The sequence below is a fragment of the Thunnus maccoyii genome, chromosome 15 (genome assembly GCF_910596095.1).
Source record: "Thunnus maccoyii chromosome 15, fThuMac1.1, whole genome shotgun sequence".
NCBI lineage: Eukaryota > Metazoa > Chordata > Actinopteri > Scombriformes > Scombridae > Thunnus > Thunnus maccoyii.
The window spans coordinates 24,427,904-24,453,462 of NC_056547.1; the positions used below are offsets into that span (position 1 = coordinate 24,427,904).

The 25,559-nt window shown below is 37.9% G+C and overlaps 2 protein-coding genes across 4 annotated transcripts; one reads left to right on the forward strand and one right to left on the reverse strand.

Annotated features, from left to right (window-relative positions):
- Positions 1–201: 201 nt before the first annotated feature.
- LOC121913677 (macrophage mannose receptor 1-like) lies at positions 202–3,235 on the forward strand. The gene is made up of 6 exons (XM_042436420.1): positions 202–330; positions 688–739; positions 1,894–2,286; positions 2,384–2,731; positions 2,820–2,908; positions 2,992–3,235. The coding sequence occupies exons 2-6, from the start codon at positions 691–693 to the stop codon at positions 3,115–3,117; spliced, it is 1,005 nt and encodes a 334-aa protein (XP_042292354.1). The 5' UTR covers positions 202–330; positions 688–690; the 3' UTR covers positions 3,118–3,235.
- A 12,356-nt stretch (positions 3,236–15,591) lies between these two features.
- LOC121913122 (secretory phospholipase A2 receptor-like) lies at positions 15,592–25,535 on the reverse strand. Of its 3 annotated transcripts, none has more exons than XM_042435800.1 (6): positions 25,430–25,535; positions 18,430–18,494; positions 17,933–18,313; positions 17,442–17,765; positions 17,021–17,115; positions 15,592–16,415 (listed from the first exon to the last, which is right to left on the reverse strand). In XM_042435800.1, the coding sequence occupies exons 2-6, from the start codon at positions 18,464–18,466 to the stop codon at positions 16,314–16,316; spliced, it is 939 nt and encodes a 312-aa protein (XP_042291734.1). In that variant the 5' UTR covers positions 18,467–18,494; positions 25,430–25,535; the 3' UTR covers positions 15,592–16,313. The 3 variants fall into 3 exon arrangements, with proteins under 3 accessions (XP_042291734.1, XP_042291732.1, XP_042291733.1); XM_042435798.1 differs by lacking the exon at positions 25,430–25,535 and adding an exon at positions 23,316–23,380; XM_042435799.1 differs by lacking the exon at positions 25,430–25,535 and adding an exon at positions 18,632–19,531.
- Between the last annotated feature and the right edge of the window lie 24 nt (positions 25,536–25,559).

Below are 25,559 nucleotides of genomic sequence, written 5' to 3' on the forward strand. Positions count from 1 at the left end.
CCAAAAGACAATTAAAAACTGCTTTTTGTTTCAGATATACCCAATTTACTTGTAATTTTCTTGTATTTTTATATTAACATCCCAATTCTATGATTTATGATTTACGTTACTGTGTAGAAGAAGGTGTAAATTTTTAAAAAATCCAACAATTAAAGTTATTGTGGATATTTGTAAACCACCTCCTTTTTGACACTAATTTATACCTCATTACACTTTTGAAGACTGTTTAGTCCCGCCCTGTAGGTACATGCTGATCCTTATAAATGATCTGTATCACTGAGACAATTCCACATACTGTGTTGTCAGAGGAAGAGCAGAGGCTCCTGTCAGGTGAGTTTCATTCACTTGATTTTCCCCATTTTAACTTTTAAATGTAGATATTATGTTGAAAGTACACATTTTTACTTACAGTTGCTATGTCTTTGGGAATCTTTAGTCAACTGCCTCTTGTGTCTAGTAAATAGTAGTGTTATTTTTTGTTGAGAGGAGATTTAGAAATTGAAATAATGCATTAATAGAATATTTAGTCATTGTGAACATCTTCACCGCATAGAACACTGGCAATTAATTCTAATATTGGATAATGATGGTGATAAAGATGATTATGTGGTTGATAATAATAAGTTTGACAGTAGCAAAGTAGCAATGGTGATGTTAATAATGAAGGTAATTATATCCATTATACAGTGAATGAAGCCAAGAATGGAAGAAGCAACACTGGTCATCTTACTGCTCTCAGGTCAGCAATGTTAATAACTGCAGCTTTCAGACATACTGATGTCATTTGGGTCCTTAAGTGTGATTGCATTTTTTCCCCTCTGTCTTTACAAATTATACAATGAAAAGGCAAAATGTAGAGATTCATGCTCACGAGATCTATGAATATAAAAATGGCATTTTGAGATGTTGAGGCTCAGTTCAAGTGATGATGTGATGTGTAGTCATGATTAGAGAAAATACCTACCCAGAGAAAGATTTTTTTTTTTATTCCAGGGCCTATATTTACTGTTAAAAGTGAAAATTTGGGCTTAAGTAAAAGATAAAAGTCACTTCACTATTTACTAAGCTATTTATTGAATTTATTTTGACTTTAAAAAAAAAAAGCTCCAAAGGATGGTTAAGAGTAGCTTTTCAGGAACTGGCTGCAGCACAGAGTCAGACACATCTGACAGTGGTTCCCATCCTGGGGGTTAGGACCCAGAGTCTCAAGATGGTTGACAGGGCACAAACCAGAAAAACATATTTCTGCTACACAAAATGAGGTTTATTTTTAAAACTTGTACCCTTTTTCTAGCAAATTACTGGATAAAAGGTTGGGAGCTGTTCTAAAACATGTTTTGAAGTGGCTGTACAATAAATTATTGGTCATGATGAACAACACATAATCTGAATCAACATTCAACATTCTGAATTGGGTAGTTTTAGCTTACTGCTGCTTTCAAATGTGTGTTGTCTCCACATGCACCTTTGATAGGATGTTACAACATTTCTTTTTTGCATTCTGTAGTGTTGCAAGCAAGGATAAATCTGGCAGTGATTTTGTTTGCAATCACTTTCCAATCATCTTGTCTGCACTTGACATTGTGATACTATTTTCCCCTTTTTATAGGTTAAGAACTTATCTGTTTGATTGACAGACACTTGCTTGTATGTCTGATTGACTATTCCTCCTCTGAGCATAGATGTGATCAATCATGTGATCTCCTGAAAGTTGTTCTGAAGGTTTACTCTCACCTTTCCCTGTGAGTAGGACTAAGTTGCATGATAAATGAGCATTCAGATCTGTGTAATCTGAAATCATTCTAATACTACGTAAATGTTTCCCTTTTAAAAATCTGCCATATTTCTAATAAAAATAGAATAAAAAAGCTCTTGTTTAATATGTCTTGTCAGGGCTGTCCACTCTCTCCGCCTACTTCAGCAGAGAATACCACTACGTGGACCTGGAAAAGAGCTGGACTGATGCTCAGACTTACTGCAGAGAGAGGTTCACTGACCTGGCCACCATCGACAACAACAACGACAACCAAAGACTTCTGACTCTTGCAAACAAAAGAGGCAAAAGTGATGGATCTATATGGATAGGGCTTTATGATGACATTAATAGTTGGAGGTGGTCAATGGAGGACAAGGAATTTTATGTTGACAGAGCGGCTGAGTTTACGACCTGGTTTCAAGGCCAACCAAACAATAAAGACGCAAATCAGTACTGTGTAGCTTTCAATAAAAAAATGCAATTGAACGATCTACCCTGTAATAGCTCCTGTTCTTTCGTCTGTTATGATGGTATGAATAAACATTAATTATCCTGCATTTATAAAGGAGAATGGTTGTCATTATGCATCTGTTTTAACACTCGCTTCTGTCTCAATTTTTTTCAAAGCCAACAGTACCACAAGTTATGTCTTAGTGAGGAAGAAACAAATCTGGTCGGTGGCTCAGGCCTACTGCAGGGAGCACCACGGAGACCTGGCCAGCATAAGAAACAAAGAGGAGAATGACAACATCCAACTCACTTTGAAGTTATCAAAGGTTGGGTCGGCATGGATCGGCCTCTACAGAGAACCCTGGGCCTTCTGGTCTGACAACAGCACCTCCACCTTCACTAACTGGGACACTGACCAACCTAATAAGCGCTTGTCAAATCACTTCTTTGGAGCCTTTTCCGCTAACTCTGGGAAATGGACAAGTGCAAAGAGTGAATTGACGATACCTTTCTTCTGTTTCAAAGGTGAATACATAAAAACACTGCATGTTTCTATTAGCATGTAAAATGCTCATGTTTTTACTTTTTGTGTGTTATGTGTTTCATGCCACAGAGGTGACAAAACAAACAATATGGAAGATTAAGATTTGGTCTGTGGCTGACATGAACAGCAAGGAGATTCAACAGCAGGTTTTACAGCAGGTAAGCAGTGCAGTGACATAGGAGACAGTTAAATAAATTAATTACCTGTTTGATATTTTTCCCATATTGCATATTTTGTCTAGTTGCATGCCCGCATGGTGTCAAACGGACTGGAAATCTTCAAAATAGAGTGGAGAAATGTCCTGAGCTACGGTGAGAACCACAAGAAGAAACCTGATGGGGAAGTTAAACGCACAGATGCACTGTGACTGGATTTAACCAATTAATATGTAAAGCTCATTACATGCTGCTCTGAGCTGTCCTATCCTTCAAATCCACTTCTATTTTGGAGCGTTGTTGCAGATTTGTTTTCTGTAAATAGTATCTTTGGGAGACAATGCTACAATTTTGCTTGTGAGTGACATGATTCATCACCTGTTTACACCTGAATTAAAATATTTGCATAAATCAATTGATATTTGAGTGTGAATGTTCATTCTTGTAGTCTTCTTCAGCGGATGGTGTTTTGCAAAAATAAAAAAGAAACTTCATACACTAAGAAGACAGTGAGGAAAGAAATCCCCTGAAAAATCTACCTGTTTTTGTCAAAACAAAGGTATATTGGGATGTCAAATATCCAAATATCAACAGGAATATAGTGTGTGAAATCTATGCATCGATGAGTTGTAGTTTTACTGTATCAAACTTCTTTGGACTAGTGTTACTGATTTTCACATACATTCACTTATGTTTACTTTTATAGTTTAAAAAGAGTGAAGTAATAATTTATCTGAAATACTGTGCATTATTACTTAAAAGAATTTCTGCAGAATTACAAATAAAACTATTGCTTTAGTTGCACAACAGTGGAATCAAGATATTCATTATCTTTAAAGCAACAGCTTTAAAGTTGTTGTACAAAAAAGTGGGTGAAATGACAACATGTAATGTGGAAGGTGTTGCTTGTGGTGATAAAGAATTATCACCCAACTCATTTCCCCTCAGCTCTACGGAGTGTTTTACCATCATTCCACTCATGTTTTTTTCTCTGCCTGCACATTTACTGTTTGTTTCATCAAACTCATTTCCAGCTGTAGCAGGAAATGTTTTTATGAAGAAAGAAAGCTCTGACAAACCTGCTGTATACTATCTAGCCAGCACAATATGGTAGACAGACAAAGTTAGCATCTAGCTGGTGTAGTAGCACAGTAGAGCATTTGTTAGCTAAAGAGACAGATATTTTTCTCAGGAGTTGGTGGAGACTGAATTATTATTGTACTTACATTCGTCAGGTGGCCAGAAACACCACGCCATATAAATGATTTTCATTGTTGCTCAGTGTCTGCCAGATGTGTGAATAGGCATCTTCATAAAGACATACCCATAAGAAAAAAACATATTGATGCATTTTTAATACATTGTTTTATTTATTAGATCTGGAAATTACTAAGTACAAAAGCATTACTGTAAAAACTGTACACCTAGTGTATAATCCGTGGGAGAACAAAGTGTGAATCGTAATTTTGAAACATATTACCTTAAAGCAATTAGAGAAAAATATCAATAGGTATATAAAATGCCCAAACTTACATTCTTACTTTTTGGTCCGTATAATAAAAGACAGGGTTAGAGCTTATAGAAGTCAAAAGAAACTGTAAAAAAATATCAGATCCAGTGTGCAAATTCGAATAATGCTCCCTTCGTTCTGGTTTTGCATCTAATCCAATTGACACCATGCAAGGGAATTCCTGCGGAATCGCATTATCACCTTCTTTTCCCCAGTCCTCAGCTTAGAGTCACCTCACCCCCACCTTGTCCTCTGCAACTGCTTAGCACCCATTTAAATCAACTAGCACCGCCAAACGCCCCTAAAGATGGATAGTGTTGCTTATCAGCCTTTTGTTGGCAGTTTGTCTTGGTTATGAGCAAACAAGGGGGATAGCTGGGCCGCTAATGACCTTGGGGGTGAGAGCCACATTTGTGTGTGTTTGTCTGTATGTTTGCACGTGTGTGCAGTTAGGCATTCTTGAGGGCACGTGGCTTCACGTTTGTGTGTGCCCGCTGCACAGGCAGATACAGGTGAATACACTGTATGTGCGTACTCGGCTGCATATTATATGCATCTGACCTCCTCTCATGGCTGGTCTCTCCTGCTAGGGATAAATCATGGGGATCTGTGGCAGGCTAACCCTGCTGAGGTGATTCATGGAGCTGCTTTCATGACCTTCCATTCAGGTACACAGCTGGGCCCACTTGCCTGATATGCCCATTCATTCATTTGACTCACCACCAACATCTCTATAGCTGCATAATGTTCTAGCAGAATAAAGATGAAATTATTTCAATTAACGGTGTTCAAGGTAGTATGTTTAGACATGAATAATGTGAAATGAATGGTAATATTCAAAATCTTGATGCTTGCGAAAAACTTTTTACACAATGATGATGAGTCATAGAAAGCATGTTGTTTTCTGGATCTCAAATGAAAACTCCTCCACTCAAGATGACTTCATAAAGGTAAGAACCATGCTGCACTCAGGTCATCCAAACAATCAAACTAGTCTATGTTTGGCTCTCAAATGTGACTATTTAAAGTGATTAGCAATGCTAAACATGTTGTGTACATGCTGGGGTGACGCCAGCTGTTGCTCGGCCCAGGAGCTGCATCCCAGTTCACCAGTCCGTCCCCTGCTGGCCCTCCCTGCTTTGCTTACATCTTTAACTATTATATAGTACAAACATTTTGGACAGAGAAGCACATGCACAGAAACACTTGCATCACTCCTGTCTCTTGATTTATTTACTGTATGTACCTTAACCTGGTTGTGAGATTCTAACAGATAGAGATACATGTGATTGAATGCACTGTTACTGTGCAAATGCAAATGAAAATATTGAGCTACATGTTTTATGTAAAACAAGTTTTTATTGGATCAAAAATCCAAAGATGCACCTAACTGAATTTTGACTGTTGAATTTCCATCTACCTGTAGCAACACACTCACACCAACACAGTCTGCTGGTAAATAATTTCATTAATTTATTTTTATTGCTGCATCAAATATACTGTATATGTATATAACCATTAGTATGATACTCTTATGTTAAAATAACAGTGGCCTCATCCTTTTTTTGTTCTGTAAAACAAACTCTATGTTGAATTTCCTAAGAAAACACAATATAAAACATTTCAAAGCACTCTGTTCAGCTAAAGGTAAATGCACCAATGTAACATTTAATTGATAAATCTTTACATATAACATCTTTATTTCACATATAAAATAGTACAGTATACAGTATCTCTGTTCACAGCCACCTACTTTACTGTGATGACACTATTCAAAGCTATAAATACAGTATCTTATGGCCATTAATTACATATCAGTTACAATGTTGTAATTAAGTACCATAAGATGTGTGTAATGTTAGTTAGCAGTATGCAGGTTGTGTCCTTGTGGCTGTGCAGTGAGAACAATAAGCAGCAGCTGTAGTTCACTCACTGGCAATGGCTGTCTAATAATCAATGACTACTGTAATCATTGTACTTCAGTAGGAGTGTTCAGTATTCTTCAGTTTATGAGAGGCTTTCGCTGTCCCTACAGTACTGCAAGTACGGTATAACCTCAACGCCACCTTTGTCTCTCTGTTCCGTCTTTATCCTCCTACTCCACCCCCCCTCTGTGGCAACACAGCTGCCCTCCATCACTTTTCCAGGTCAACTGCAGTCTCCATTCTTCGCTAATCCAAACTCTACTGTGCAGAGGCCACTGTAAATTTTGATAAAAGCACTGCCGCTGTTTACAAATTGCTAATCAATAGAAACATTCTGTCAAAAGGTCCTCAGTGTGAGTATTCATCTCATTGCTTGTGTGGCTGTCTCTCTTTTTTTCTTTTTTTTATTTCTTATCTTTAATGGCCCAAATGCACTGACAGCGTCTGACACATGCGTTTTGAAGTACACCTATTGTTTCAAATGGCCAAACGTGCACCAAAAGGGTTATGAGGCGTATCAAACTACCTTGACCCCCCCTACTATGACCTTGTTTCAATTTTGGAACGTCATATGAGGACCCAGCAACCAAAGCTGTTTTTTCTTCAGCTGAAAAAGAGAGATAGAGCGAGCAAGCTGAGAGCACAAGCCAGCAAGAGAGAGAGAGAGAGAGAGAGAGAGAGAGAGAGAGCTCGGTGGTGGTTGAGCCAGGAGAGTGAGCAGCGGTAGAGTGAATGAGAGAAATAAAACGTTATTATCTGATTGTTTCATGGCAGATACATTCTAAAGGACAAATAAATAACCATCAAACACTCAACAGATGATTTACAGACACTCTTAGTTTTGTTTTCTTCCTCTGTATTTTCTTTCCTTTTCATTCATTTATTGCATCCAACTCATGCAGCAGTAAATACAAAGAACAGGACAAACCTATGTTGGTTCTGTGGTGTTGGCATTTCAAATCTGATGTCCGCAGTGCGCCACAGGAGCATCGAATAACGTGTGTCAATAATGCGTTCAGTGAGGCCTTTAGAGCCCGACCAATATACCGTATCAGCAGGGCGATTTCATCAGCTGATTTAAGCATATTGCCGATAAATCTGTAACAATTAGCACTAGACAAATGTAGTTTGTCCAAAAGCATTGTAAGCATTGGAAACATATGTCTGATTTTCACTGGAAAAATGATACTGATAGTTTGTCTCAAAAGTTTAAACATTTTGCCTTTTCAGAATAACTAATAACCCCTCAGAATATCGGATCTTCACCTTCCATAACAGCTGGCAGCAACTGGTCATTATTAGAGGGATTTTTAGGCCAGCAGCAAAACATCAAAAATAAACTTGCAGACATTGAGAGAAGTAAATGACAGTGAAAGCTGGTCCAGACCCCCTCACTCTCGTTGTTTCCGCAGTGGTGTTTACTCTCAGTCACTGTATCAGTTTGCTGCATCATTAAAGATGTCATGTTTTAAACAGAGTTTTGAATCTGTTGACATAAATAATGGTGGGAAAATGCTTGTAGCTTGCATTATATAGTATATAAGAATACTGGTAAATAGATAATCTGGATAAATTGAGACATAAAAATGAAATGCTCATTGGTGGCAGGTTATTGTAACTATCAAAAATTAACTTGGGCATAATCTATTATATGATTTGTTTAAGTCTATAAAGGACAACCCTTGCTTGCTACCCAGTTATAATGAACAACAACCACAATACCAGTAATAATAACGATAATTCCAGTGAAGTTTTGTGTTATAGTTGCTGTTAGAGTTATGTTTTTGATGATAAAATACTATATATTATTTTTCAGTTGCACAATATCCTGCTCAGTACATCTTGAATCTTACAACTCTTCAATAACTAAATGTAAAGGATCCTTATCAACATTCCTGCTATGTTCTGGCTCTGTTATCTTTACACAATGAAAAAAAATCTGGTTCCTGGGTAGTGGCCTTGTACATACAGTACATACAGTATCATCTTCAATATTATGATCAGTGTTGTTATACCTTCAAACATTTTTGTGCCACTTAAAGCCATTTAGCCATTTATTTGTGTACAAACTCTTCTAAGTTCCATAGCTTTCAGCTTTGCCTCTCAGGAAAGCAGAGAACTTGGAAAGAGCAAAATAGAGCCAAATTTGCAGTGACATAATGGCAAGAATCAATATGACTTTTCCTTCCTAAATGGAAGATAATGGTATCACAATGGAGGCGTGGGGAGCTTGTCTACTCAGCCAGCCCTGATTGATCTGTTACTGCAAGAGTCACTTTGGGACCCGCAAGGTGTCTGGACACATTAGCCTCACCGTGTGTGAGGATATACACACACACATGCACACACACACACACACACACATACATACACAGTAGGTTCACTGTGTCTCTTCAAAGAAAATTCATCGTCAGATCCACTTACACAGTCATATATCATCATTATGTGTTACACATATACCATCCAATGTATCCTCTCAGATTCATCTACATCTGCTTCAGTTTGTGTGTAATTTCCTGTATTTTCCAAAATGGCCTGACAACATTCTGAAAAAAAAAAAAAAAATACAGAAATTACATAGAAGTACAGTCAAGCACCTTTTAATATTAACACTTTATAAAAGCATCTCTATTGAAGAAAAGCTACAGCATATCAAAAAATGTATCAATGTTGGGCAGGTTACTTGAAAAATGCAATTACTTATTACTCATTGAAAAAAAGGAATTACATTATTTTACTAATTACTCACCAGAAAAAGTAATTAGTTACATTATTCATTACATTTCTTTCATTCACAATTCTCAGCTCTGACATACTGTGTGTGCCAACAACAACCCCACCCACTCCACACATGCGTCACATCTTCTGTATTTAACATGTAGAAATGGAAAGTGAGGTACTGTGGTTTAACAAGCAGTTAGCCTTCAGTTTGGACGCATTTACCGACTACCAACAGCTAGCTTAGCCCTTAGTGACTGCTCGCAGGTCTCCACCCTCCAATGTCAAACAAAGCCCTGGTGATTGAATGTAGGCTATCCAGTGGCTAACATTAGCAAACCAGCTAAGACATAACAGACATGTAACTAAGACAACTTTGGAGTTACCAGAATTCATATTCCACATATTAGTGGAGACTATCTGCATCCACACACCTCTACTTCCTGTGCTAAACTAGCATGTCTTGGACAGTCTGTTCGCTAAACTCACAGAGATTAAACTGATATCAACCATCCCATCATGTAAAATAGCAAACAGGCCAACCCCCAAAATGTTGTTGTAACAGTACTACTGGGATTAGTAACAGTGATGTTGTTACTGAATTTCAAAAAGTATTCCCTACTTGTTACTTAAAAACAATTAAGCAAGTGTTACTAAGTATTGAGTTTGCTCAACACTTTATGTTACATGCAGAGTCTTTACGTATCTTTAACCTACATTTGAATTTATTTGCCACCTTAATGTTGCCATGTTCATTATTCTGAAAGATTTATTGCCAGATCAGGCACCATTTCATACAATAGCAATTAAAAGTGCTTTTTAGGTTAATAAAACAATAAAACAAAGAGGCAAATATATTTATATACAAAGAAAACTATACATTCATACATATACATATATACAGTATAAGAAAAACAACACTATGGCCCTGGTAAATGAATGTTAGAGAATGCTAGACTGAAAAAAATTTTTTATTTCCTTTTTAAAAGAATTACAATCAAGAAAAAAGCAGTTGCCCTTGACTTCTTCACCAATGCTGGCTCCTCTATTGGTTTTGGGGGGTTTATAGGGATCACTGTTTTTCACATGCCTTTCCTGACAAGTTGCTCTCATTACCTGCAGAAATCCAATCAACTGCACATTTTCAGCTCTACCCATTTGCAGTGGCTTGTGGTTTCTGCGGTAAATTGCACTGTATGACGAATATGCTTTTCTGCCTCAAGGAAGCTACCATTAATAAAGGCCAATTCTGTGTTCCATTCATTTTCAGCCTTGATTGACACTTGTATTCTGTTTGCAGCTCATATACCTAGTCTCAGTAACAGAATGGCACCATATTTCAAGGTTCATAAGAACATTTATATATTTATTTTGATGTGAGGAGTCTGATTCATGTTGTGGATACACATAATTGTGGCTTATCAGAAGGTTGGTGGTTCGATCCCTGACTCCCCCTGTCTGCATGTCGAAGTGTCTTTAGGCAAGATACTGAAACCTCAAATTGTTCTCGATGGTTGCTGGTGCAAGCTACCACCCTGTGTGGCTTGTGGTCTCTGTGGTAAATTGCACTGTATGACTCAATGACACTACCATTTATAAAGGCCAATTCTCACCATCAGTGCATGAGAGTGTCAGTGAATGGGTGAGTGAGCAGCAGAAAAACAATGTAAAGCGTTTTGGATAAAAGCAGTAATGTGTAAATGAAGCTATTTACCGTTTCATTAAAACCAGCAAAAGCAAAAACAGGAAATAAACCTCAATATGGTCAACCATGAAGAAAGCCCACAGGTAGATCCTGGAGTGGCAGTAAAGACGGAGCAGTGAGTTTTAACAACTTCAGCTGTATGACGTCCACCTGCTAGCTCACCAGCTTTACTTCATTTCAGTCATCTTAGATTTATACAAATAAAGAATTAAATCATAATTAAGATATAGTAAGCACATTATTACTAACAATAATGTAAAAAGAATAATATAATAAAAATAACGCAAAAGTCCATTTGCCTACAGATCCAGTCTCTGCTTTCAGAGACCATAAAGACCAAAGCAGATGTAAATTGGACGTATTCTATGCCATCAGATGTACCCGTCCACTTTGTAGCAATTCATGCACTTCACATGGAAGTGATAACAAGCAGCATTTTAGCATCTCATGTACATACATTTGCATACAAGTATACAAGCTGACATTGAATAATACATAGAGCCTCGCCAACGTAAAAGTGCCATTTAACTGTTTAATGCGATATTAAAGGGTATCCATTACAACATTAGTATGGTGGCCCTCAAGGACCAAACACAAAGAAGACCAAAAATCCAGAAATGCAAAAGATACAACAACACTTTGAAGTGTAAAAGCGCAACCATTATATATAGGTTTGTTTTTTTGAGGGGAGGTTTTGTATGTTTTTTCAAGTGTGTCTTGGTACAATACTCACATGCAATATGTTCATTGAGAAAGTTGGTTTCTGTAATCATTCTGCCTCTCTATACTAGCCCTCAGGAGATTCCTTCTCGGCAAAACTATAATATAAGACATTCTGGCAAAATCTACAGTCCTTGTTCTGTGCAAAAGTTCAGCTTTAGCAGCCGAGTTAGACGAAACAAGTTTGAATAGAAGTAATAATTAAAGCGAACAACCAATATCTCTTTTAAAAACATTGTATTTAGATAGACTTGAAAAAAATCTGACACCTATCCTTTGAGAGAAATATACTCCAACTTAAAATGCTGCAAATCCAAACCCACACACAGACAACAAACACAACACAAACATTAAAAGGTACCCTGTGGAGATTTTGACCATTGCTGTGCTCTGAAGACTTATTAGCTTATTTTAGCCATTTTAAGCAACTAGTTTCACACTATTCTGCTGATTGACAGTTGTTGGCAGGAAAGCACCAAGAATCCTTGCAAATTCTGATTTTCCACTGTAATGGCTGAGAAGAATGATGACTATTTTCCATCGCTTTAATTAGTTTTAGTTATGATTGTTGCAACATGAGCTGCAAGAGTGTGAAACGGTCAGTGTGGCATGAACACATGTGCATTTAATAAATGACAGATAAATGATTGACAGACTTCTGATGCCTCACTGTGTGTGCCCAGTTTAATTTTGAGGGAAACATCACAAATAATTTGAAAATATAAACTGCAGAAGCATATGGTTATAGTCTTTTTTTTTTTAAATAATCACCCATTGTAACATCATCCATTATAAAAAAGTGAGTATTCTCTGCATTTTACTGAGCTTTATACAGGCTACTGTACAGGTGCACTGACTGTGGATTTAACATCCAGTCTGGGATTTGTTAGATCCACATTCCACTCAATATTCTATTAAAATTTAAATTGAGGAGCTTCATTTTGTGCTTGTTTAGTCCTGTTATTAAGATCATGTGGCGACAGCCCAGAAGGAACTTGAACCTCTAGATAAATCAACAATCTATGTCCAAAAAAATGAAAATGTTTTAAATTCTACTACTGTACATATTCATCAAATATGAAATGTTCTACTACTCTTTTCATCTCTGAATATTTTACAGTAAAACAACAATGTCTTTTCCACAGCTAAGTCTAAACCAACAGCTCTATGATCGCCCATAGCGGTCTGGAGCACCTCAAGTGTATCAGTTTGTTTTGTAGCAATTTTCGTGTGTGTTTTTCCTTTTATGTGTGTTTTAGTATTCATAGAATTTCAATAATTGGAGCAAATTCTTTCTCATCTTTGTGTTCACTCTCTTGTACCTGTTGTGGTAATTGCTGTGTTTCTGGATTTGGAGTGCATTTCCTTAATGTTTGTGCTTTTGCTTTTATGTGGATTTTTTTTCTAAGGGGGCATCATAGAAATGCTATGGTAGGAAGGAGGAGAGGACTGCAGTATTTTGCATTCTTCTCAGGCTCGTAATGTCAGTCACATGTGACAAAATCAGTGCTTTTCTTGGATCATTTAGCAGTGATTCAGTTTCGTCTGGGCTGCAAAACACCCTCAGCATGCAACTTTTTGACTCCTCATCAACAGCCAAGACGATGACATGAGAAACCCCTGAAAAAAATCTTCCACTTCCTTTTCCTTGAGTACACAAACTGATGTTTATATTTTAAGCATTGATTTGGCCTTGTCATTGACACCGTGTTGGAAATGAACATCTAAGACCACTACATGGCATGCATACATGTGCGAGTGTGTGCACACTCCTTCACTTTTATCTTCGCGTCTCATTTCAGAAACAACCTGTGAACCACAATCAGTTGTTTTTTAATTCATACGGAAAAGGTGGATTGTGAGGCAGTGACAGAAAACAATAATAAAAATAATGTATGGCTTCATTTGTCTGACCTTGGTCTTTGAAAATGCTCCTCTCTTTTGTCTTCACCTTCATTTATTCACCAACTCTGATAAGTGAGAGAAGGAGTGAAACAAGAGAGAAAGGACATTGCTCAAAGAGAACAGAGTGAGAGTCAGCTTTCCCCCTCATCCACCCTACAGTACACCAGACAGAGGGAGGTAAACAAGTTTCAACACATAAATATTTAAATGTTTCATTAGATGCTGTCTCGTGAGGAGACAAAGGAGAGCTCGGGGATTTAGCTCCAGCAGCAGGCACAAAGTCATACCCAGTCAAAGACAAATCCATTCTGTCAATAAGAACAAGGAGCCTTTGGAGGTGGTGAATTATATATATGAATATGTAAATGAACTATATATGCACACCTAGAATGAGCCATCAATATCTCTTAAAATATGCATGTTAAACAAGTGATTGGCTATACATCGTGTAAGTGCACAGAGGAGACATGTAAGCAACTTTGTTGAGAAATTGTAAGTCATGCTTTTGTATCTGTATCTTCTCTTTGTTGTTTTGACAGTTTTTGTGTTTTATATTACCTTGCGAGGCAGCTGGATTCGTGAGATCATGCAAGAATCCGTCTTGTCAGGCTTCAAGTTATGCGCTTGTGTACGAACCACCAGTGGTTTGGACCAATCAGCGTTACAAATCCAGCTGCCAGACAGTGATAGACAGATGGTTCATCCAATCACTTGTCAAGTTTTTTTTTTTTTGAATGTCCCTGCCCTTTTCTAAACAGTTTCCAAGGACAACTTCTCAGATGGTTCTGTGTAACAAACCATATGGGTGTCAGGTTATTTTTTACAAACGTACTGATTACACGTTTGCCACTCAATATTGCAAACAGATACTTTTAGGTTGTACTTTAGTCATTTTAACTAGCTCACCGTACAGCAGCACTCAATCATATCTTCTTTTTTTATCTGTATTTCCTGAAATGGAAAACTGTAGCATCTTCTTTTGCTTCACAAGTGACATTATACAAACAAGAATAACTACTTTATTAAGTAGAGACAAAATCCATAAGTAATGAAAGCATTATTAAAAATGTTTTCTATTATCAATAAATATAGGCATTTACTGTATATACATTCACAATTCCATTGGATATATGCTGTTGGCTAAAATAGCAGCAAACTGAAACTGAAAACTGGGGGGTCAGGAACCAAATGTCATTAGATTTTTTATGACCTCTCTTTCCTCTCTCTGCTGCAAACTCTTTAATAATGTAGAAAAATCACAAAAGAGCAAAATGCAATTCTTAGTTAAAATCCTCATTTTTAAGGATTTTTGGTATCACTTTCTTATATGACATCCCTGTTTATAAGGTTTATAGGTTGTTAAAAGCTATTAATAAGGAAAACTTGCGGAAAATACTCCTTCAGTACAACACTTGCTTTGTTTTATAGCTCTATAATGATTAGGAAGACCCCTCCAATGAACTGTTTGACCACTTATCTTCTGGAAAAATTGCAGATGCAGAGCAACTTATTAACATTTACAACTGCAGATGGATTGCTGTAAGAATCCATTCTATTAAGCATGTGTAAATGAATACATAGCCATTAGTAAAACAATCATTTACATCTTACATTTTATAAAGGATGCCTTATATGTACAAAATACTGCCAGATTATGTTCTTGTTTTACAAGCGCTGATTATAGGATCTGTTTACATATAGTATTTGTCCTGTATAACAACTTTGTAGTTTCTTCATCTCCCACAGTCTTATAAATATTCACTAAATCTATACATCCGTGCCACCTGCTCTCCATGCCTTCCAAAGATTCCCAAATGTTCTACTAGCTGAATCTCCATATTCCCACAAGTCATACCTTAGATATGATGGAGGACTTATGTGGAGTTTCCACATAAGCCTATCCAGGAGCAAATACAGCAAATCCAAACTCTAGACAAAGATTCACAATCTTTCCCTAGTGTGCTCCTCACCCCTCCAACTGTTTACTGTGTAGAATCCATGTTGTGTGTGTGCCAAATGAATCTCACCAGCCAAAGAGAAATAATGAAAAAATGAGAAGTTTTGGTTTTAAAGGCCAATTATAATGAGTAACCAGCCCTTTGTACATAATCCTGGCCCCAGGCCATGGCCTTAGACTGTAATCTACCATCCTTTTTAAAAATGCATCTTCACCACAATCTGTTTAAACCATGAGGACTTTTTATTTAACAAGTGCACAGATACATATGTTATGAACCCGCTCTTTGACCACAACAAAACGGGAGACAAACCATGCTTAATGTTTTAACAGAAAATAAGTTTATTAACTCAACTTAACTAAATTAAACCAAATTAAAAAGCTAACTAAATATTCACAATATGGAGTGTGGAAATCAGTAGAGCCAGTAGTGTATGATGTGCATAAGTGGAGGATGTGTGTGGGTGTTGTATGGTACAAAACAAAACATTAGCATAAACTAAAACAGCATAACTGAAGCAAACCAGGGAGTGAGTGGCAGCGAGTCCGAGAGACAGTGAGCTGTGCTGCAGCCAGGACTTAAATAACCTGGGAACACCCACAGGTGTTCCCAGTTGTACAAACGATCACCTGCACAAGTAAACAGGCAGGTGAATCACACAGCAAAACAGTTATCTACACCAATTATGTACTTTTTGTTTGTTTAAGTGGCGCTTTAATTATTGTTTATCGCGCTGTTATTATATTGGTGTTTCCTTGCATAACAGTTCTGTTGTGCCAGCCTTATCAAATCTATTTCAAAACATAAATTGTCAAATTATATTTCACCACTATTCATCATCATTAATCTGCATATGAATTAGAAGTAAAGAATACCAAGAAATGTGTTTTTGCTAAGTCTAAATGAATGCATTGGATGAATAATTGTTTGTATTAAAAAAAACAAACAAACAAGTAATAGACAGCATTTATAGTTGAGCCTCTCTCTTATTGAAGATTTCTCCATTTGGTTGCTTCCTCCAGCTCAGTCTGAACTTCTGGATTCCCTGGTCTCTCATATGTTTCTCCATCTACAAGACAGATAACACTTATTGTTGATAACAATGTAATATTTGCTAGTGTTAGTGTTTTTCCATAAGATTTTCTGTGGCTGTTCCTAAATTGTCAGGCCAAGCAAATGTGAACTGTCAGTCAAAACATTTTGTTCAATTAAAAAAAATATAATCTAAGGTTCAACACAGTTGGAATTGGAAGATGGAGCTCCCAACTTCTGAAACTTAAACAAACTAAAGCTACCGTTAAGGACACTGAGGCCATGGCATTGTTTCTGTAAATGTCATGGTTTAAACGGCCAGAGGAAAAGTTTACATTCTACAAGTGACTGTTCAATAAAACCCTCCCCTGAATAGTCACAGCTTTGCATCCTAGCTCTGCAATGTAACCAGGCATGGCAGGTCTGTCAAGCTTTGAATTTCTCCACATGTTAAAGTGTTGTGCATGGTGCTGCAGTATGAGCGATATTCCATATATAAGATGTTTGGATAGTGGTGTCTGATTTGAACTTTTTCAAAACTAAAAACACAAGACCAACAGTGTAAGGAATGGATTAAGCAGTGTGTCTATCTGATTTATTTGTGTTTTTAACCATATCATCCAGACGAAGAATGAGACTGACCTGCTTCAGAACAGCTTCCTGCACTTGGGGATCATTCAGGTCCACAGATCTTTCAGGTTTTAGCACAACCTTCAACAGCTTCATTGTGGGACTCACTGCAGAATAAGGGATTAAATTCATGTGCTTTTAGTGCGGCATAAACAGCAACTACTTGTAGATCCAAAAATTTGAAGGAATAGCCAGACATTTTGAGAAATATGCATATTCAAATTGTTGCACAGAGTTACAGGAGAACATTGATACCGGTGTCATGTACGAGTGGTATCAATCTTCTCATCAAACTCTCAGCAATAAAGAAAATAAGCATATTCCCCTAAATGTCAAACTCCTCCTAAAACAGCCAACGAAAGACATAAAATGAAAATAAAACATTTTGAATTAAAAACTGGATAATTTGTTGAAATGAAATGTGGATGCTTACCTGAACAAATGAATGGACTTTTGTAGTCACAAGGAATATCAGCCCACCCTTGCATAAAATTGGATGCACAAAATTCTCTTCCACCTTGATTGTTGGGCTCGTCAGTCCACCAGGCTCTGAACAAAGAGCTACTCTGGTCAGACCACTTCCAAGAATCTCTGGACAAACCAATCCAATGCGGTTGATCATCGATCACGCTCATGATCGCTTCCTTTTCTTGCTGGTTTCTCATGCCGGTCAAGTCTGTGTATTTCTTCCTGCAGTGACTCTGAGCTGACGACCATGTCATAGGAGTCGTAACTGCGATGTATGTTTTGGAGGTCTCTGAAATTATACAGCATAGCTATTTCATGGACCACTTTCAGCGATGTAGAAAATATAGTAAGTGTGACATGTTCATAAAGCATTCGACAGAATTGGCTGACAGTGATCTTTGATTTTACATACTTTCTAAACTATGAAAAATATTGTCAAAAAAAGTGTATGCTTACCATCATAGCACACTGGTCTTCGTGATTTCTCACATCTCTGGTCATATAGTGTGCCCTGGAATATTTCTATACAATGCTCAGCACTTTGGTGGCTGTTCACTGCTAAAGCAAACCAGTCTCCAAGTGTAGTGTCGCCACCATTGTAGAGATATGTATTGTCCATGGACCACCTCCAGCCGTTAATATCATCATAAAGTCCTATCCATATATGTCTAGTAGAGTTGTCAAATAGTTTTCTCACTTTTTCCCAATCCTCTTCGGTCTCTATGGTTGCCAGGTCAGCAAAATTCTCTCTACAATAACTCTGAGCTTCGGTCCAGGTTTTCAACAGCTGCACATGGTAGTATTCCCTGATAGCACATGATGAAAGTGTCAATAACGCTGAAAGGAAATTAATTCAGTGTCAGAAGTTTGAAAAACATATTCACACATGGTAATTTAGTGAGTGAACAATAATCCATTAAGTAGGACTGTGTATGATTATGTGATGTACTAACCTAGAGACAGTAAGATCACCAATCCTGTCTTCTCCATCACTGTTATACTGTCAAACTGTACAACTCTGCAATAATAATAATTAGGCAAATAAAATCAATAAAAATCACTGATGCATAATTTAGATTAATGAATGGAAATCTCCCTCCATATAAGCCAAGTAGTGATCGCTATGAGATGAGGTTTTATCTTATAAGCTCTTACCGTTGTGTTTTCTCTGACGTTGTCTGTGCTGAATATATAAAGTGACTCTTGTCATGTCAGCTCAAAGCCTTTATGCAAACTTTTCCAACCCTTTCCCTCACCTCTTCACAGGAAACAGGGGTGATTACTTTCCTGTGAATTTAAAGTTCTAGCTCTCCATATCTTCATAATGAAGTTTCATTTTAAACACAGAACTGCAGATAACTAATCATGCGATGGTATGTATTCAAACTGTACATTTTTATTATTGTGAGATAAAAGTGCGCTATCTTTGTGGTAGAAGAAACAATGCCATTATGCAAAATCATTTGACCTTTTTCTTTTTCAGCATGGTCTCACCAATTTGAATGTGTCCAAGTGGTGGTTATATATGAGCCGATGACCACCTCTATAGTGCTTACCTAAGATAATTACTTCATTACAGATTTGTACGTTGCTTTATTCACACTCATTCTAAAAAATCTTTTTGTCACACAGCTTAACTGTACGGTGCCATTTTACTATAAAAGGTAAGCATTACTATGGAAGTCCAGTGTTGACGTTAAAGTTGTAATCATTAAGATTTCTGTCCTGGTAACAGGAAGTGTGGGTTAATAACACAGCAAAATACTCCATGAGCAGCTACTTCATCAGAAATACAGCCAAGGAGCAACCGGTGTACCACTTCAGAGCGCAACCAAAAACTAATGTTTTAATAAGAAGTCAGTCAAAAGTAATTGCAACAGCAATTTCATGCTGCACACAGTGTGAGTAGTTTTTCCACACAATATCAGGGTAGACTTAAGTTTGTTACCTTGCTGAGGAGCTGCAGTTCTTCATCTAACAGCTCTCTGTGACCACTCCTTTGCTAAATCTAAAAATCTTATCTTGTTTTGTGGACACGTTTTTTGATGAATGATGGTAAATGGACTGCATTTATATAGTGCCTTTCTAGTCTTCCAACCACTCAAAGTGCTTTAACACACATCCACCCATTCACACACACACATTCATATGCTGATGGCAGAGCCTGCCATGCAAGGTGCCAACCTGCTCATCAGGAGGAATCTAATCATTCACACACAGGGTGAGTGTGTGGCAAAGCCATTGGCATGATCAGAAGCAATTTGGGGTTCTGTATCTTACCCAAGGACACTTCAACATGCAGACTGGAAGAGCCGGGGATTGAACCGCTGATCTTCCCATTAGTTGACGACCCGCTCTACCTCCTGAGCTACAGCTCACTGCCAGCACTAACCTCTGTGACAAATACGTTGCATTTCCTGTGGCTGCTTCAAAATAAAAGCCAATCTGTGTTTTGCCAGTTGAAACACTTTTAAAGTGAATCAGCAGCAGTAGAAATGTTTGGGTCTGTATCAGCAGTAACTTAATACATCTCTGATACAGTATAAAGAGAGTGAACAGAAAACAGTGAGGCTGATGTCAATTGAATAAAATTAAAAACAGTAACACTTGATTACATGAATGCATAATTTTCTTTGACTCCCCAATGTGTAGGCAGGTAGCTGAATCCAGTACGGGAATGGCGGACTCCACCACTAACAATAAAAGGCACGCACAGACACACACTGAAAGTCCTTGGTTCCCAAATTTGGCAAAAATTATCTTTAAAAACCCTGTCCTGATAGGGAGGTCCCGAGTATTCACAGACTAGTTGGGAGATGCCTGGTATCCTGAAGTCTCTTCCCTGTTGGTCATACCCAGAACCCCTTGTTGCCCAAGGGTACCTCAATTTCCTTCTTGCAATGTGAATGTACAATGTGTGGACCACTGAGGCCATCGGCAGTGCATGAACAGCTACTGGCCTAAGTAACACACAACACTGATGCGGCCCTGTTAAGTCAAACTACACATGAGAGGGATAACAATGCTTTTATTAATTTTTTATTTTTTATTAATTTTAAAAATGGGTGGGTAGATTGGTCCATCACAACAGTTTAGATTGACTTTGGTCATTGCATCAAGCTCTCATCTTTACTGAGGGTACTGGGTGTATCGAAGGTAATATTGAAGCAGCTGAACGGCTTATATTGTTTTGTTTTTCAGTGCTTATTTATTCGTGTCAGTATGAATCTGATTATTAATCATCTAAAATGAAGCTAACTTCCAACTTTGAGAGAAGCTGAGAAAATAATGTTGATCGTTTAAATAAGGTTTGCATGTCAGGGAGGTGAACATGTAAATGATGCCCGGTGATTTTCCCTCTTTCAAAGACTACATGACCTTGAAGCGTTTATGCAGCACTTTCTCAAGAGTAATCCAAATCCAAGAAATGATGCTAATTAGTTTAGCCAAATATGTTTTTGAGGAAATGTATCTGCTGCCTAGATTCTGCTCAAAGGCAACATTGAGCGTAGGAAGAGCTGTATGTTGGGTGTACAAAGCACAGGATATTGACATATATTGGAGATCAGGGTTTGGGTCCTCTGTCCTGCATGTGGTTAGGTTTAGGTAACAGAAGCACTTTGGTAAAGACAGATTGTGGTTTTGGTTAAATATTAATGAAGTAAACAAATTTGGTCTTGTGCTTCAAGTCCCTGTCGAGTTGCTAAATATTTAACCAAAACCCAAGGGCTTTGAGTGCCTAAACTATGAACTATATTGTTTGTGAACATTTTCTAGATAGAGATACAAACAAAAGACCAGAAAAACACAAATCCACTGATATGGGCCTTACAGTACCTACTGCAGATGTTAGAACATAAGCGCTGTATTATGTGGCCGTTAGTGTTTCTGAACATTTGGTTTATCAGTGGTTTTGTCCAACATCTTGTACTGTAAAAATGTACACATTCCTGATCCAAATCCTTGAGAATCCGGAATGCCATTTTACACTACACAATCTATACTGTACAACCTCACAGTAATGGCTTTAAGATACATGTATTTGTTTGCTTGCCTGCATTCAAATTCAAGTGTTAATGCATTTTCTGTGTGGGTGCCTGCGAGCATGTGCGAGTTCTAGAATTACAAGGAAATTGGATTCCTACTTGTCCTTGGTAAGATATGAATTCTTAAGAAAAGAATAAAAAGAATTGATCCCCAAAATAATTCTCAAGCAGGGCCAGAGTGCAGCCAGCATGCTTTACATATAGATCATATCCGTTTGTGTGGCAGCTGAAAGTTATGCGAATGAGAATCATTTCTTTGCTTTGAAACGTATTTGGCTCACTGTCTTCCCTGCATCAGCTCCCTGCCAATCGTTTCTGGTGGCTAAAGCTTCTTAAACTAAATTACTACAGAATCAAACCGTCTGCAGTCTTTGATTCTGTATATGATAAATGATTGATTATGGTCATTAGCAAGATAGAACACTGAACTCTCTCCTCTGCGTTCCAAACTTGTGGTCTGCCAGGCTGGAAGTTCTTAGCGATCTGACTCAGGTAATTATGCTGCACTTTCATTTTCCCACTGAGGTCTTGCAAGAGTCTAATAGCCATGTGCAGAAATGACCTGGCATTACTGCTAATCTGTCCTCCAAAGCTGCAGCTCTCCTGCTCTCTCTCCTCTAATAACATTCATTTGTTATCCCCTCTCTCACACTATCAGTTGTGGAGAGATTCTCTCTGCGGGTATTAGCCTAAAAAGTGAGGACTTGAGGACGCAAGTCATCATCAGGGTTTCACAATTGGGAGTAATCCGTACTGAAAGAGAAGGACAGCGGTGCAGGAAGAAATCTGACTCACAGGACAAATCTCTCGTTAACTACCAGTGTGTCTCCAAATGTTGGGATTATCTCTGAGAGTGCAAAAGTACAGTACATTACAATTTTGGATCACAGTGGGATAAAGGTATTACTATGATCAAAGCAGTGGCGGCTGGTGACTCAAAAAAGTGGGGAGGACAGGAGGACATCCAACATGGAATCGTACAACAAACTGCATCATACACATCATCGTCCCCCACCTGATGAAATCGGAGGGGTGGGGGGCAATTTTATATGCCAATAAAACAATTTGCTTTCAAAAACAATCATTTTATCAACAAAGTGAAATTCAGATTTATAGTATTGTTCTATTGTGACAACAGATTTATGTTCTCATCAGAAACAGACAACATATAACATGATTTACACGTGTTTCCTATCTATTTTCTTAGTATACAGTAATATATAAAGTACCACAAAGTTTATAATCTGATACAGGTTCAGATCAGTGCTGAATATTAGAAAGACTGAACACTAAAAACATTCATAGATCTAAAAGTGTAGGTTCACAAAAAGTATTAATGCATGTATCAAATACATGACTTACACACTCTTATCTATATGCACGACATACAAAATATAGTCTACAAAGTTGACAAAGCTGACATGTTAACCCTTGCTATTCTAGTTACTTTAAGCTTATTACTCAATACAAGGCTTAGCTTAAAAACAGACTGAAGAAACTGTCACAAGCAAGCAGCCAGACCTCCTGCACACTCATTCACCAATCACACAACAGCAACAGGTGACTGAGCAACCACTCAATTAAAAACTGGATCAATTCCAAAAGAATGAATGAGTGACTCCAGACAGCTCACTGTAAACTTCAACAAGCAAACTACCTACAGCACATTATATGATCTCTGCTGCATTCTGATTAAGGAGATAAATTCACACAACAGCCACAGAGACATTTAACCATCAGAGATGAAACTAGCGACCAAAGAGACAGAGAGAGAGAAGCTGTATCTGACTCACGTTATCTGACGTCTTCTGCTTTCTACCATGGAAATGAAGTATCCATGTCATAACGTCCATTTGTGGCTGTTGGTTATCTTGTTTATTAGTTAACAGAACTTTATGGCTGCTGGTTAACCAGTCTGATACATAGACTGTATATAAATATGGACAACGTGTCTCCACTTCCTACCGCTATGCAAAAGTGAAGCCAAAATATCTCCTTTCCAGGAGATGCCATCTTGCTTGTGTGATGTCATTTTGAGCCAGAGCATCACTGTATCATAAGAGCTGGATACTGGACTAAAAATGGCGCCCATTCAGTCCTATAGGAATTGCTCGCCTGGTGCATACGCCAAAAAAACTTTCTAGCTTCCAGGTTTGCTTCCGCGTTGTGCAGCCCACTGAATGTGCACAGTAGTGTTTCCCCTCGCTGGCCCCGCCCGCGAGCTCCTGCTCGGCCTATACACTTTACATTGTGATGACGTCACGGATTTTTAAATCGCTTTTCTCGGCTTGAGGAAAGTTTTACAAACATAAAATCTCCATAGATCAAAAGTTCATAATAGAAAGAGTCATAATTGACCTTGTTTGCAGTTCGAGGCATCCTGTCAACAGTTTTACAGGCATCTCTTTTACAATGGTGGTCTATGGGGAAAATCCTTTTTCGCTGCAATACCGTGAGTGGCCACTGGAAAAAATTAGCTGCAAGGTGCGAAAGGAACACATTTCTTTACTTTAAGACTTCAAAATATGAAATCAGTGGTATTGAATGTTATATCAAAGCAGGTCCAGTTATAAGATTTGCAGTATCCTATTGGATATCTTTTTGTGTTGCACAGATGTGAGAAAAAAAGGTGTGTTAATTTGAGTTAACTGTGGTACTATGCGCAGAGGCCACATGCAGGGTCACAGTATATTACCATTTTGCAAAAGGGGCAAGCTGAATTAGATTCCCACTAATGGTGACTGAATGGTGATCTCTTCTGATGCACTTGTATCATTGGTGGGAGTTGGGCTTTTCCAAGGCTGTACCTTGTCATCAATTCTGTTTGTGATTTTTATAGACATAATCTCTAGGTGCAGCCAGCAGTGGAGACAGGAGTGGAAAACATCTGCATCTCTGCTTTTTCCTGATGATGTAGTTAAGTTATTAATAGACCTTGACCTTCAGCATGCACTTTGAGACAGTGAGAAGCAGCACTTCTAAGTTTGAGGCCCTGGTACACTGCTGGAAAACTGTGATCACCTCCCTTGGGTTGGAGTTTCTGCCCCGAGTGAAGGTGTTCAAGCATCTCGGGGTCTTGTTTACGAGAGAGGGCAAGATAAAGACGAACTGGGTTGCAGTCGGCAAAGATTCAGGCACTATGTTGGGCAAGTTCTTATTGTAGTAGTCAATATAAGCAGCTCCTGTTAATGTGTCAGGGCAGGAGTCCAGATTAGAACCACTGCTCCTTTGCGCTGAAGGGACCTAGTTGAGATGATTACAACACTTCCCTGTGGAAACTGAGACCATAAAGGAGACCCACTGCAGAGACAAAACATACTGAAGAATGAAATATCTTGCATTGGGCGGGTAACATCTTGGGATCCCACCAGAAGAAGGTGGAGAACATAGTTGGGAAGAAGTCTTGGTTACTGTCAGCCTGTTACAGTTACCATCGTCTGCAAACTGTTGGGGTGCAGTTTGCTGCATGCGTGGCTGCTAAAAATTATACAGCTTAATTTTGTAGTAAGCAGACACTGATTACCACTAGTATCAATCAGGATGATGAGTGTACATTTGTTGTGTTGATATGAAAACAAGTTAGTTATATTCATAACTTGAATAGTTCTGTAGTTCAAATACAGAAAAGTAAAAAAAAAACAAAAACGTGAGTGTGTGAATTACAGATAATGCAAGTGAACACAAGAGAAACATAATGGCCAATTTCATTATGTACCAAAACAGAAATAGATAGAGGAGATATACAGAGACGCCTGTCTCCAAAGTAGTGATCTGCTGAGTGTTTTACGGTTATCATTCAAACATATCAAACATTATTTGCACAAGAGTAAATACAAAGAACAACTTGACTTACTGTACATTTCATACAACAGTCATTTTCTAATGTTATCAAATATGTTGTATTTACCAAATCTTCACCGTTTCCTCATAAGTGGTGGAAACACAATCAGGAATGCACAAAAAATGACTTTCAGTCAGCAGACGCATGTTTGTTCAACCCATGTTGGATCCATTTGTATTGGACTGTTGGACACTGG